The sequence below is a fragment of the Balaenoptera ricei genome, chromosome 5 (genome assembly GCF_028023285.1).
Source record: "Balaenoptera ricei isolate mBalRic1 chromosome 5, mBalRic1.hap2, whole genome shotgun sequence".
NCBI classification, from domain to species: Eukaryota; Metazoa; Chordata; class Mammalia; order Artiodactyla; family Balaenopteridae; genus Balaenoptera; species Balaenoptera ricei.
In genome coordinates, this window is record NC_082643.1 from 129,952,389 (window position 1) to 129,967,969 (window position 15,581).

The window sequence follows — 15,581 nt, forward strand, 5'->3', positions numbered from 1 at the left end:
AAACAATGGTCTCTTGCCTCTTAGGCAGGTCCAGACTTTTTCCCGGACTCCCTCCTGGCTAGCTGGACGCACCCTCCTGGACGCACTAGCCCCTTCAGGCTGTGTTCATGCAGCCAATCCCAGTCCTCTCCCTGGGATCCAACCTCCGAAGCCCGAGCCTCAGCTCTCAGCCTCCACCCGCCCCGGCAGGTGAGCAGACAATCCTGTCAGGCTGGTCAGTGCTGGCTGGCACCGATCCTCTGTGCGGGAATATCTCCGCTTTGTCCTCTGCATCCCTGTTTCTGCGCTGTCCTCCATGGCTCCGAAGCTTCCCCCCTGCCTACTCTCCGTCTCCGCCACTGAGGGGGCTTCCTAGTGTGTGGAAACTTTTCCTCCTTCACAGCTCCCTCCCAGAGGTGCAGGTACCCTTCCTATTCTTTTGTCTCTGTTTTTTCTTCTTTTTTTGCCCTACCCAGGTACGTTGGGAGTTTCTTGCTTTTTGGGAAGTCTGAGGTCTTCTGCCAGGGTTCAGTACGTGTTCTGTAGGAATTGCTCCACATGTAGATGTATTTTTGATGTATTTGTGGGGAGGAAGGTGATTTCCACGTCTTACTCCTCCACCATCTTGAAGGTCCCCCAAGAAATTTAACTTTAATGTTCCATATATGTTCATACAATAAGTTGCTAATCTATGAAAAAGTAACTTTGTGGTGTGAAATTTGGGATTTCTCCTATGTTCATAACTCCCCTCATGTAATTTTTTAATAGACTATTTTTTAAGAGCAGTTTAGCTTCACAGCAAAATTGAGGGGAAGTTACAGACTTCTCCTATACTTCCTGTCCCCATACATACATTGCCTTCCCTGTTATCAACATCCCATGATGGAGTGGTACATTTGTTAAAACTTATGTACCTACATCACACAATATTATCACCTAGAGGCGATAGTTTACATTAGAGTTCACTCTTGATGTTGTACATTTTATGGGTTTGGACAAATTTATAATGACATATATCCACCATTATAGTATCATATAAAGTAGTTTCACTGTCCTAAAAATTTTCTATGCTTTGCCTATACTTATTCATCTCTCTCTCTCTCCTCCTTAAGCCCTTGTAACCACTGATCTTTTTACTGTCTCCATAGTTTGCCTTTTCCAGAATGTCATATAGCTGGAATCATATATTATGTAACCTTTTCAGACTGGCTTCTTTAATTTAGTGATATGCGTTTAAGTTTCCTCCATGTCTTTTCATGGTGACGTAGCTCATTTCTTTTAAGTGCTGAATAATATTCTATTGTTTGGATGTACCAGTTTATTTACCCATCACCAACTGAAGGACATCTTGGTTGCTTCCAAGTTTTGGCAATTATGACAAAGGCTGATATAATATAAACATCCATGTGCAGGTTTTTTTGTGAACATAAGTTTTCAACTCCTTTGGCTAAATACAGAGGAATGCAACTGTTGGATCCTATAGTAAGAGTATATTTACTTTTGTAAGACAACAGCAAACTCCCTTCAAAAGTGGCTGTACCATTTTGCATTCCTACCAGCAATGAATGAGAGTTCCTCTTGCTCTTTGTCAGCATATGGTGGTGTCAGTGTTCTGGATTTTGGCCATTGTAATAGGTATATCTGGCACTTATTTGGTGTAACGAATGGTACCTCACTGTTGTTTTAATTTGTATTTTTACATAGGATTTGGAGTATCTTTTCATTTACTTATTTGTCATCTGTAAATCTTCTTTGGTGAGGAGTCTGTTAAGGTCTTTGGCTCAATTTTTTAAATCAAGTTGTTTGTTTTCTTACTGTTGAGATTTAAGGATTCTTTGTATATTTTGGGTAATAGTCCTTTATTAGATATGGTGGTTTTTTTTGTAAATATTTTCTCCCAATCTATGATTTCAATTTTCATTTTCTTGATAGTGTCTTTCACAGAGCAGAAAAATTTAATTTTAATGAAGTCCAACTTACCAGTTGTTTCTTTCATGGATCATACCTTTGGTGTTGTAACTAAAAGCTCATTGCCAAACCCAAGATTATCTATATTTTTCTCCTATGTTATCTTCTAGGAGTTTTATAGTTTTGCATTTTACGTTTAGGTCTGTGACCCATTTTGAATTAATTTTTATGTAAGGTCTGTATCCAGATTCATTCATGTGAATGCCTAATTGTTCTAGCACCATTTGTTAAAAAAAGGTTATCTTTGCTCCATTGTATTACCTCTGCTCCTTTGTCAAAGATCAGCTAACTGTATTCATGTGAGTCTATTTCTGGGTTCTGAGTTCTGTTCCATTGATCTATTTGTCTGTTGTTTCACTGATATCACCCCGTCTTGGTTACTGTAGGTTTCAAGTAAGTCTTGAAGTGCGGTACAGTGTCAGTCCTCTGACTTTGTTCTTCTTCTTCAATGTTGTATTGACTATTCTAGGTCTTTTGCCTCTCCATTCAAACTTTAGAATCAGCTTGCCAATATCCACAAAATAACCTGGTGGGATTTCAATTGGAATTGCACTAAATCTATAGATCAAGTTGGGAAGAAATGACATCTTGACAATATTGAGTCTTTTTATCCATGAACATGGGCTAGCCTCATTTATTTAGTTCTTCTTTGCTGTCTTTCATCAGAGTTTTGTAGTTTTCCTCATATATACTTGGTTAGATTTACACCTAACTATCTAATTTTGGGGGTGCTAATGCAAATGACAATGTGTAAATGACACTGTGTTTTTAATTTCAAATTCCACTTGTTTATTGCTGGTATATAGGAAAGCAATTGACTTTTGCATATTAACCTTGTATCCTACCACCTTGTTATAATCACTTCTTTGTTCCAGGGTTTTTTATTTTTTATTCTTTTGGACTTTTTACATAGACAATCATGCTATCTGAAAACAAATTCTTCTTTCCCAACCTGCATACCTTTTATTTCCTTTTTTGGGGGGGTCAAACTGCATTAGCTAGTACTTCCAGTATGATCTTGAAAAGCAGTGGTGAGAGGGGACACCCTTGCCTTGTTCCTGATCTTAGTGGGAAAGCTTTCAGTTTCACAGCTGTAGGTTTTTTACAGATATTCTTTACAAAATTGAGGAAGTTTCCCTTTGTTCCTAGTTTACTGAGAGATTTTTTTTTAATCATGAATGGGTGCTGGATTTTGTCAAATGCTTTTTCTGCATCTATGATATGATTCCCAAATGATTTTTAATGTAGATACTAATAATAAGGTTAGATCACACTTCTGGGTCTGGTGAGTAGCATATAAAGAAAGATATGTTATAAATGTGTTATGCATCTCTCTTTATCTAATCCACCATTTAACTGCCAAACGACAGTGGTTGAATATTTGCTTAACCTGAGATAACAAAGTTAAAATGAGACAGAAAAGTAGAAACCTTTAAGGAGAAATATAAGAATTCTATCAGAAATGCACTAAATACTAAAGCAAACATTTAAAATTACTATTAAAAGCTTTTCAGATATTAATCACCACCAATATTCCTACCTTTTGGAAAAGAAATGACCAAATGATACTAGAAATTTTTTCAAGAACTCATGGAGTCCTTCCAAAATCATACCCCCTTTATAGTGTACCATACCCACTTTATAGTGTACCATAAAGAAAGTCTCAACAAATATTAAGAATCAATATCATATAGACCATGACCTGTGGTCTCTATTTAACCAGATTAGAAATTAGTAATAAAAAGGAGTCTAAATATCCATGTATTTGGGAATTTGAAATTAGACTTCTAAAAAATTCATGGATCAAAAAAAAGATCATAATGAATGTTTCATTTTACATGTATAAATTTGGGCGTTTATAATCAATCCTCTCCCTCATTTGCTAGAGATTAGCAAAAAACCTCTGCTACTTGGCAGAAGTAAAACCTTGAGTATTTGAAGAGAAACATATGCTGCATATGTTGCTCTCCAAAGCGAAATATGTGGCTTGAGACAGACTCCCTCTGGCCTTTTCTTAAACCTATCCAAAAAATCTACACATTAACCTAAAATACAAGACTTTATCCTTCCTGCAAGCATAACTTAGCTTTGGGTTAGCTAAAGTATGCTTAACTTCCCTCCCTGACTTCATGTTTAGTGCACAGGTGGTAAAACTGGTAATGAAGAATAGAAATCAATAGTCGACACTAGGTTATTATGCCTCAAACTGTAGTCTGAGTTTCCTGAGAAAATCTGCTTTTTGAAGTAGCTGAACATGTCTTTCTTCAAATATACCTCTAAATGCTTAATATTTCAAACACTTCAATTAGTACAGTTTTTTTCACCAAACCAACATGACATCAGATAATATATAATATCTTCAGAAAAATCCACTTAGCTATGAGTTACAAATGTTTTACTATAAATCCTAAGAAGCACGTTCTGTAATAATCTGAAATTATGTCTTCTTTTTACTCTAAAGTGAGTTTACATAGCTCTGGTTGTTACACAGCTAAGAGTTATTTTTAAAATCCCTGCAGGTCTTACCTAGTACACATTCCTAAATAGAAAGAAATAATGTTCTTGTCCCTCCAGAGCTTATAATTTATTAAATAATCCTAGACTGGGGTAAAACCCCTCTTCTTCAAAGTTGTAAATCTTTTGATAGTTAAATCAGTCCATGTAAGAGAACAAGCAAAATAGCAAGGTGACAGAAGAGGAAGTAAAACTGAAAAACAACAAACAATTAGACATGACTAATGGGCCACACTGCATCCCATTAATTTTACTTAATGTTCCTATAGTGTTAGAACAAATGACATTAAGCAACCAAAAAGTAACACTGTTTCTTGTTCTAAAACTCTCAGAACCCACATACAATAACTAAGGTCTCATCATGTACACTGGTTTGTAGAATGTGGAAAAGAGGTGATCATTCTTTCAGAGGTGTTTAAATATCAATCAGTCAATACGGATTTATTGAAAACATACTGTGCAAGATAGTGTATTAGGCAATGGGGAAAATAAAGGAAAGCATAAGACTCTTCTACCTTGAAGTGCTTACAATCTAATTGGAAAGATAAGATTTTCATGAAGAAAGACAGAGGGGGAGGGAGGGACTGAGAAGGAAGACAAGGAGACAGAGAAAGAGAGGTGTAATACAATGTATAATATTTATTACAAGACATAATTCATTGCTAAATTTTTTAAGAAAGATTAAAAGTGATATGGAGATTCAGGAAAGATGAGAGTTTGTAAAGTTGAAAATATCTTCCCAATCTCTGGAAATTCTTGTACTTTTATGCCCCTGTGAGCAAGGTTATTAAATTCCATTTCATCAGATCTTCAGGTTAAATTTATATATTTAATTCCACCTCTAGTCACACAAGCACTCTCTCCTCTCCCTTCTTTGCCTACTCATCCTTGAGTACTCATTTCTTTTGGAAAGACTGTCTTTCTTTTCCCACCATCATGTATACTTTTTCTTTCTTCCTGGTCTCTCAGATGAACTCAGCAAATGGTATCAGCTACAGATGGATGCTTCAACAGCACCCTGTACATTCTTTGTCCCAAAAAGATAATCATAGTAAAACGTGATAAATGCCATCCATCTTTCCTACTAGACCATAAGTTCCAAGACTGCAGATAACACGCTTATCTTTGATTTTTATTCTTTTCCTAGCATCTATTACAGTTCCTGGCTTAGTAAGTATCTTCTGAATAAATGAATGCACAATAATATGTATCCTGTAAAGAAGATGTGGCACATATATACAATGGAATATTACTCAGCCATAAAAAGGAACGAAATTGAGTTATTTGTAGTGAGGTGGATGGACCTAGAGACTGTCATACAGAGTGAAGGAAGTCAGAAAGAGAAAAACAAATACCGTATGCTAACACATATATATGGAATCTAAAACAAAAAAATGGTTCTGAAGAACCTAGGGGCAGGACAGGAATAAAGAGGCAGACATAGAGAATGGACTTGAGGACATGGGGAGGGGAAAGGGTAAGCTGGGACGAAGTGAGAGAGTGGCATGGACTTATATATACTACAACATGTAAAATAGATAGCTAGTGGGAAGCAGCCGCATAGCACAGGGAGATCAGCTCGGTGCTTTGTGACCACCTAGAGGGGTGGGATAGGGAGGGTGGGAGGGAGATGCAAGAGGGAGGGGATATGGGGATATATGTATATGTATAGCTAATTCACTTTGTTATACAGCAGAAACTAACACAACATTGTAAAGCAATTAAACTCTAATAAAGATGTTTTAAAAAAAAATGTATCCTGGCCTTTAAAGTAAACAATATTCAGAAGAAAATAGCAGTATAGTCTTCTAACATACCATTTGAAGGGCTGAAAGTTCCTCTGTTAGTCGAGAAATCTGTACATTATATTGTTTTCTTGTGTTTGCAACCTGTAAATTAATATATCTATGAATTATTTAGGTCTACAGTAAAAATAATTAACATCCAATAAAAACATTTAGAATAATAATTTTGATAAAAAATAAAATTCTAAATTTTAGGGCATAAAGGATAAGCACACGATGTATTAAAGAGTCAAGAATTTATCATAACAGTGGAAGTAAGTGAACAGGATGATGTCTCCTAAAGTGTTTGTCAAATTTTTGGTCTTTATAATGGGTTCTCTTTCAATTAAAATGTACCATATTAGAAATGAAAACAGAAAATTTCAAAATATTTACTTATTAATCCCTTTATAAATAATAACTAAAGTCATTACAGGTTAACATAAAAAATACACTTTTGTGAAAATATGTGTATTTCCCAAAAATTAAAAAATTTTTAGAAGAGTGGTATTAGTTTACATTTTTGCAAATTTCCTTAATGTCTATGGCTTAATAGAAGATAGCTAGACTCTCATATCTATTTCCATGTTCAAGCTGTTGTGTTGTTGCATACCATCAACTTCTGGAAGACAACCCTGCAGAGTCATGAGAGAATGACTGTGAAAAAAGCAAAGTGTTTTACTATAATTATGAAAGTAGGTATGATTTTGCAGACCACCTGAACAATACTTTGAGATCTGCTACCACAGAGCAAGTCAGGAGAAAAACTGAATTATACACTAAAAATGTAATTAATAACTTTTAAGGCACTTTTGTTTTATAAACAGAAGAATATTTTTATAGTACACATCATATTTCAGTGCCACATTACTTTATAAGAAAAACCCTTATTTTAATTAGCAGTTAAATATCTTCAGAAATAGTAGAATTTATGTGTACAGAGTATTTTCAAGAATTAGTCACATCTCCTCAGGATGGCTCCTAAGACAATATTTTTTTCTAATATCTACTCATGTTTTTAATAAATTTATTTATTTATTTTTGGCTGGGTTGGGTCTTCGTTGCTGTGTGCTGGCTTTCTCTAGTTGTGGTGAGCGCGGGCTACTCTTCATTTCAGTGTGCGGGCTTCTCATTGAGGTGGCTTCTCTTGTTGCGGAGCACAGGCTCTAGGCATGCGGGCTTCAGTAGTTGTGGCTCGCGGGCTCTACAGTGCAGGCTCAGTAGTTGTGGCACACGGACTTAGTTGCTCCGTGGCATGTGGGATCTTCCCGGACCAGGGCTCGAACCCGTGTCCCCGGCATTGGCAGGCGGATTCTTAACCACTGCGCCACCAGGGAAGTCCCTACTCATGTTTTTAAAAAGACCATGAAGAATATTGATCCTGATGATATATCATCAGTACACATTTATGACCCAAAGGTATTTGGAAATTTTCTAGCATCTTATAAAATGGATTATTTCTCAAACATGATGTAAACCTTCTTTAGAACATTTACAACACTGCTATATACTTTAGTTAATTAAACTAGAGTTATTTTTTGGAAGGCCTGCCAAGCATATTATATGTGGGTCCATTTCCGTTCCATTTTAGGTTATAACTTGATGTAGCTTTTCCTATGAAAAACTATATTAAAGATCAATCCACCTTATTTACAGGTCAGTGACAATCATAGTTAGCATTTATTGAGATTTAATGTGTTATGAACTGTTCAGAGTGCTTTACGTGTTATTATCTCATTAATTCTCACAACAACATGATGAAGTAGTTATTATCCCCATTATAGACAAGGAATATTCAGGCTGAAACTAAGTCATGAAGGTTCCTAGAATAAAATAATTTTGGTTCTTATAAGCCCAATCATGTCTGTCTGTCTCTCACATAGTTTTTTAAAAGTGTTCTTTTTAGTATCTAGAAATGATGCAGGTAACATGAGGGTTTATGACCATAACAGTATATATATTTTGAAACCACTTATGTTAATAATTTCAGATAGTCTTTACGAATATGTAGGAAAGCATATTAATGTAAATATTACAGTAAAAATGAAAACAGGAATTTCTGCTTTTGCTAATTCATCTATCTGACAAAATATCAAATTAAAAATTACAACCAAGGCTTTTTGAAGAAGTGGCTGGCTGATTCTAGGTCTGAGGCAAGGAAAGTACAAGATGAGAAATATCATTTATCCAGGAAAACTAGAGAGACAAATTGAGAATAAAAGTGAAGACTGATGGCAATGAATCATGAAATAAAAAAATAAAAATGAATCCATCATAACAAAGGGGGCAGGACTCTAGCCCTTACCAAAAAATAACAGCTAATAAATGTATAGAGAGATTGACAGAATTAGAATTTCTAATTACCCCATATATTTATTTATTTTAGACAAGGATTATCAATGGATGATAAAACCACTGGATGAAAGATTTTGGTGGAAAAGGATAGCTGCATGGTCTTCAAGTAACTTCCCCAATTATTTATGAAGTATACAATGGAAAGATCTGGTCTGAACACCTTAATCATGTGGTCAAGCTTAGAATCACCAATGTACAACTGACATTACAGCTTCCTGATGCGATGAAGTGGGATGTAGGTATACATATCACTCTGCCAGAAATGACCTGAATCTAATCAAAACGAAACAGTCACATGAATCCAAATGTGGACTATTCTGAAGGATTCTACAAAGGATTCTTGTCATATACAAAGGAAAGCAGGGGACTGGGTTAAATTGACGGAGACTACAGAGACGTGGTAGTCAAATACAATGATGCATAAACATGGATTGGATCCTGAATTTTAAAGACCAAACAGCTACAAACAATATTTTGGGAAATTCGAGTGTGGATTGAAGTAATGTTGATTTTTTTTAAGACATGGTAATTGTGGTGTGGTTGTGTAGCAAAATGTCCTTTTTCTGGGGAAACAGATGACAAGATGAAGTGTCATGAGGCCTGCAGCCTATGTCTGAATGTTTGGCAAAAGGGAAGAGTGTGTATGTAACATAAAGAGAGATGGAATGGGTGTAGCAAGACACTAAGAGTTTTCTGGGTGAGAGGAAAATAAGTGTTCATTATACAGCTCTTTCCTTTTTATGGGTTTGAAAATTTCTAAAAATAAAAAAAATACTAAATTCACGATAAACAATTTCTCATAGTGATTGAGAGTAGAGCTCATCTGCAACCCAGTTCTGCTACTTCCTAGAGGTGGAACCCTAAGCAAGTTAGTTAACTACTCTGCTTTCCAGTTTTTTCATCTTTAAAATGGGTTTTTGTGGTTTCTTCCTCCTAAACTCACTTTACACTTTTTAACTTTACCACACCACTTATGAATTAATTCATATCCACACCAGAGGAAAAGGCAAATAAATGTATGTCTTCCCTCTCTCTTTATATGAAAGCAAACTTATATTTCCAAGACAGTTTTAACTTTCATAAGGTTTGCAATTCAAACTAAGAAACAACTCATTGCTTTAACACAAAAAAATAAGATTTAGTCTTGATAGTGGAATTGCAAACAACACAATTCACAAATCATATAGGTATCTGCATGATGCGATTGAAACAATGCTGGGCTCAGTATAGCAAGGAGAAGTTGTGAGTCTAAGTTCTGGCTTTAATTAGTGTACAATTTTGAGTGAGCCAATAACCTCTCATGGGTTTCAGCTTCATTACAAATAAAATAAGAGGTTAAAGCAGATTTCTCTGGTACTCCAGTCCGAAGATACTCTAAGATACTGCAAGTAACAGTAGGTTTTCTTCTCTTGCTTCTTATATGTTCTAAGTTTCTTTTTGACCCTTCTTCTTTACATCATACTTCAGGTGTGTTAATCTTCACTATATTCCTAGCCTAAATCTCTCTCCTTCCCACTTGCCCTATCCCCTACCTCTACCTCACGCTGGCACTAATGTTAGGGGCTACTATCATGAGATGATTTTTACTTGAAATTTAGCACAATTGATACAATCAGCTGACAATTAATTAGCTAGGTCCACAAGGCAAAAACTCAGGTAGTATCTACTCTTAAGCTGTGAAATTCTGTAAAATTTTGAATTTTAAATATAATGAAAACCCCCTTACTTCCTTCCTGGTTCTTATGGCAGCATCTTGCACAAGCCGAGAAACTGTTTCTTTCATTTTCTCTATATCTTCTTCTTTTTGCTTCTCCTCAAGCAGAGCCTTCAGAAAATAATAATTTGATGTTATCATAGGTCACATCATTATTAATAGAGATTATATAATAAATGGGTAAAAACCTATCCACTAATCACTTTCTTTTTTTTTTTTTTTTTTTTTTTTTTTAAATTTTTTTTTAAATTTTTTTTATTTATTTATGGCTGCGCTGGGTCTTCGTTTCTGTGCGAGGGCTTTCTCCAGTTGCAGAGAGCGGGGGCCACTGTTCATCGCTGTGCGCGGGCCTCTCACCATCGCTGCCTCTGTTGCTGCGGAGCACAGGCTCCAGACGCGCAGGCTCAGCAGTTGTGGCTCACGGGCCCAGTTGCTCCGCGACATGTGGGATCCTCCCAGACCAGGGCTCGAACCCGTGTCCCCTGCATTGGCAGGCAGATTCTCAACCACTGCGCCACCAGGGAAGCCCACTAATCACTTTCTTGAAAGCATACCTCTTATGCGAAACTTCTGAGACATCTCCACTTTGAGATCTTGCCTAAGTTATGAATGATATTTATTTTCCTTAACGTCCTCACCTGACCTTGTCCTAACTAAAAATTTATTCTTTTCCTTTGATATTTGTTTCAGTCAGTACCATCACTCTTCTAATCTCTATGGCTTGGAATTTAGGATTATTTTTTAATTTTCTTTCTCCTTTATTCCCTATGTAAAATAAATAAAACTAAATATTATATTCTTGGAAAAATCTCTTAGATTTCCCTTTCTTTCCATTATTTGGTTTTATTCAAATTATGTCCCTTGTCACCTCATACCTCCATCACTGTAGACACCACCTACTTCCTCTCCAGGAAATTTCTAACCAACCAATCATTCTCATCTCACCTAAAAAATACTCTTATAAGCCTAGTTCTGTTGTCAGTCACATCCCATTTCTTTGCTTCCCTGTGGAGCAGAACTCCTCTAAAGTCTGCACTTGCTCATTTCCAAAACTTTCTGTTGTGTTCACTCTAATCAGGCTTTCACTGTCCATGATCTCTATACTGCTGACCCATGAGAGTCAATTTTGCGTAATAATTTTATTGATCTGTCAAGCAGCACTTGAGATAATGGATTACTTTCTTTTCCTTGTTTTACCTTCTTTACTTGGCTTTTAGCACACCCTAGTATTGGTTTTCCTCTTAACTCACTGATTATTCCTTTTGAGTCTGCAATGCCATTTCTTCCTCTTCTCCTGAACCTCTTTATTACTGAACTACCCAAGTCTTAGTCCTTGGTCCTTTTCTCTATCCACATCCACCCCTTGGTGGTCTAATCCAATCTCGCGGTTTTAAATACCATTTGTATGCTGACAAGTCCCACGTTTACATCTCTAGTTCAAATATCTTCCTGAGCCTGGAACTCCTCCAATTTTAGGTTTGAATGAATCTTTTTTCTTTTTTTTATAAATATCATTACAGAGTAAGTGGCTCTGTGTTCTGATCCCACTATCTTGCAAAGATACCATACACATTCCTATCTCTGTTTTTGTTGTTTAATATATTTCCTCCTACTTAAATAGGTAAGCTAGGGAGAAGTAATAGCTGTTCTGATATAACAATCTTGTCATGGAGAATAGGACAATGGGGAAAAGGGAAGTTTCATAAGAAACTATGGTAAGGTTGTGCTTCATACCTGTTTGCATGATTGGTTAAGAGAACTTCTTGACTTCTTGGAACAAGCAACTGAAGGTGGGAACCCTCTGGCAATTAAGCAATAAGTCAAGAGGGAACTTAATACTGTAGCCATAAACAGGCAATTTACGATTCAAGTCCAATTTGTGGACTTGAGACTTGGATGAGAAGATTTAAGGGACAGGAATGAGTATTATTACTACTACCTTCTCTGTCCACTGTGCTCCACACAAAATATTCATCTTTACGACCTGATGTTAAGAACGCTCATAGGCTTTGGAGGAGAGAGAGAAACAATTCTGCCCTGCTCTTAATTTTTCTAGTTAACTTAGGCGTTTAGAGGAATTCCCAAGCATATTATGTATTTTGTGCCTTTCATCCATTCTAAAAGATCACAGAAGGGAATAGTATCTGAAAGGTATAAAAAGCACCTTAGCATTCTCACAGCTTAGATTTGGATAATTATTTCTTTTTTATTTCTTAGTAGCTTCTTAACATGCAACTTATAGCTTGTTTTGTTTTTAATAGTTCTCTTGGAAAACCATCTATCATGTAAAAAAGAAAACATAAATAAAACAAAGTTTTTCCTTTGTAATCCCCATACGTCCCAGTGGAGTACTATGCATATACTAGGAATTCAATAAATATTGATTAAATGAAATAATAATTTAATGATTGCTTCGTAAGGGAGCCAGCAACATTAAAAACAAACCTATCGGGGCTTCCCTGGTGGCACAGTGGTTAGGAATCCACCTGCCAATGCAGGGGACACGGGTTCGTGCCCCGGTCCGGGAAGATCCCACATGCCACGGAGCAACTAAGCCCGTGCGCCACAACTACTGAGCCTGCACGTCTGGAGCCTGTGCTCCGCAACAAGAGAGGCCGCGACGGTGAGAGGCCCGCGCACCGCGATCAAGAGTGGCCCCCGCTCGCCGCAACTGGAGAAAGCCCTTGCACAGAAACAAAGACCCAACACAGCCAAAAATAAATATATTAATTAATTAAAAAAAAAAAAACCTATTTTGTGACTTCTAAACTAAATACCATTAAATGAAAGTGGTAAAAGACAAAAGATGTGATATGTGGTAGCACAGTAATCACAATTATTAGAGGGTTAAAAAAAAAGAGCAGTGACATGAAGGCTCCAGTTAATAAATCTTTATAGTTAATTTAATTCCTGTCAATTAAGCTTCTGCTCTATTAGAGTAATTGTGTAAGTAATGAAGGCGAAATAAAGATTAATAAGATCCATCTGATTCAAGTGACTAAAATATAGAGTATACATACTGCAGTAAGTACTTTAACAGATTTTTTTTAAAAAGTATAAAGACTACAGGGGATGAAGATTAGTTACACAAGGATTGGCGACATAAAAAACGTCTAATGAAAGTTTTAGGAGAGGGTTGACATTTTATCATATTTTATGATGTTAAGTCTTAACATCAAGAATGTATCAATAGTATGTCTATTAATGGTGAGCAATTTCATTTTTATGCGTTAATTCTGTAGTTACTGATTCCTTTACTATCAGGTCATATGGGGGAATGTTCAGTATTTCATTGTTTTATTTATTATCTATTTATTATTATTTATAAACATGGTTACTAGTTTTCTTACCTGATTTTTTTGAAGGTTAGCTTCTTCTAGGAGTTGCATGCTATTTCTGGCTCTTACAATAGCTTCGTATTTCTTATTTTCTAATTCATAGCACTTTGCTTGTAAGTCTCTGGTCTGTTTTTCCAAATGTATTTTTTCTGCTCTTAATTGGGTAGCTTCTTGGATTGTCACACATAACCTAAAAATTAATAGTAACGTTGAGAAAGTTAAATATTTTTAAAAGGGAGGGAGATAGGAGATTTACAGAGCATCTATTACAGGACAGGCATTATTCCAGTTACTTTCACATGTATCTTCTCATTTGATTCACACAAAAGTTCTGTAAAGTACGTTTCATTATTTCCATTTAAAAAAATAACAAACAGACCCAGAGAGCTTAAACATTTAATTAAGGTCATATGAATAATGAGCAGTGGGGCTTAGACTGAGCCTAGATATTCTGACTCTGATTATGTTACATTTTCTACACTTTCTTACTTATGTTAACTCATACTGTCTTATACAGTTACATGACAGTGTTATAAAGCAAATCCTTAAAGAATAAGTTGTTCTTTCTATTTATATGGTCTTTTTGTCTTTTAGTTTTTTGCTTGGCTCCCCTTTACTACTCTCTACCCAGGTAACCCATGTTAATTTACTAATGTATATCTTTGAATATCTTTCTCCATGTTCACAAAATCATATGTATGATTTTTATATACATACACATATACACATAAATATACATACACCGTATATACACATCAATCCACAGGTTTTTAAACACAATTTTTCATGTTATAAAAATTAAGATCACAGTATATACCCTTTTCTGCACTTGCTTTTTTTATTCAATAACACCTTGTAAAAATCCCCTCAAGCAATACATCCAGAAGCTCTTTCCTTTCCTAGTCTGACGGATGCAACTTCTCCTCACTGTTAATTTGTATCTCCCTAATTACTGGAGAGTTTAGGCCTATTTTAAAAGTTTGTTAGCCACGTGAATTGTCTTTCAATTTCCTCCTCATATCCTTTGCCTACTTTTTCCTGATGGCTTATTAACTTTGCTTGTTCCTTTATAAGAACTTTTTGAATATTAACATATTTAACCCTCAGTCTGTTCTGTACGCTGCAAATATTTTTTTCCAAATCTACTTTTTTGTTGTGGCCTATTGACTCTATTTAGGAAATCTTTATTACACTAAAAATGCTCACTTGAATACAGCTAAATTTGACTATTTTTTTCAACATCTGGGATTTCAGTTTTTATAAAGATGATCTCGTTTATCCATAGATGGTTAATGTAAGCTCCTAGATTTCCTCAAAAAAATGTTATGCCTTTAATATTTTTGCCTGTAAAGCTTTAATCAATCTGGAATTTACTTCTGAATGCGCTATAAGACAGGGTCCAATTTAACTTTCTTCCAGATTGATAGCCAGTTGTATGAGTACCATTAGTAACTGATGAACTGAAATAACCCCTTATACCTAAAATGTGCAAATATCATGATTTACTTATAGATTGTCATGATCCACTGATCTATTTGTCTAGTCTAGGCCCAAGTCATATTAACTTGATTATAGTGGCTTTATAACATGTTCTGATATGTTCTGGTAAGACAGTTCTTCCCTTGCATTACATATGTTTCTTTGTTTTGTTTCAGGCATTTCTTTTCTAAGTGGTGGCATGAGAAGCCATAATGAACATAACTGTATTTTCATTGTCACCCTTGCATTTCCCAGATTTTGCATCACACATTTAGCTGTCCTATTATTTGCCATATTTAGGTTTATTAAGGTTGTACCTCTTTCAAAATGGTGATTTTTTTTTTCACTACATAAGGTCCCTCTTTATTCTATTTACTGCTTTTACCATTAAACTCTACCTTATGTAATATTAATATTGTCATTCTTGCTTTCCTTTTGTTTACAGTTAAT

At 35.5% G+C, this 15,581-nt stretch overlaps 1 protein-coding gene across 2 annotated transcripts in view; it reads right to left on the minus strand.

Annotated features, from left to right (window-relative positions):
* SCLT1 (sodium channel and clathrin linker 1) overlaps window positions 1-15,581 on the minus strand; it is a 247,538-nt gene that overhangs the window by 93,428 nt on the left and 138,529 nt on the right. For both annotated transcript variants that reach the window (XM_059924260.1, XM_059924259.1), the window contains exons 12-14: window positions 13,665-13,842; window positions 10,327-10,425; window positions 6,279-6,350 (exon numbers count right to left, since the gene is read on the minus strand). In XM_059924260.1, the coding sequence (XP_059780243.1) occupies window positions 6,279-6,350; window positions 10,327-10,425; window positions 13,665-13,842 (349 nt within the window). The remainder of the gene's footprint in view (window positions 1-6,278; window positions 6,351-10,326; window positions 10,426-13,664; window positions 13,843-15,581) is intronic.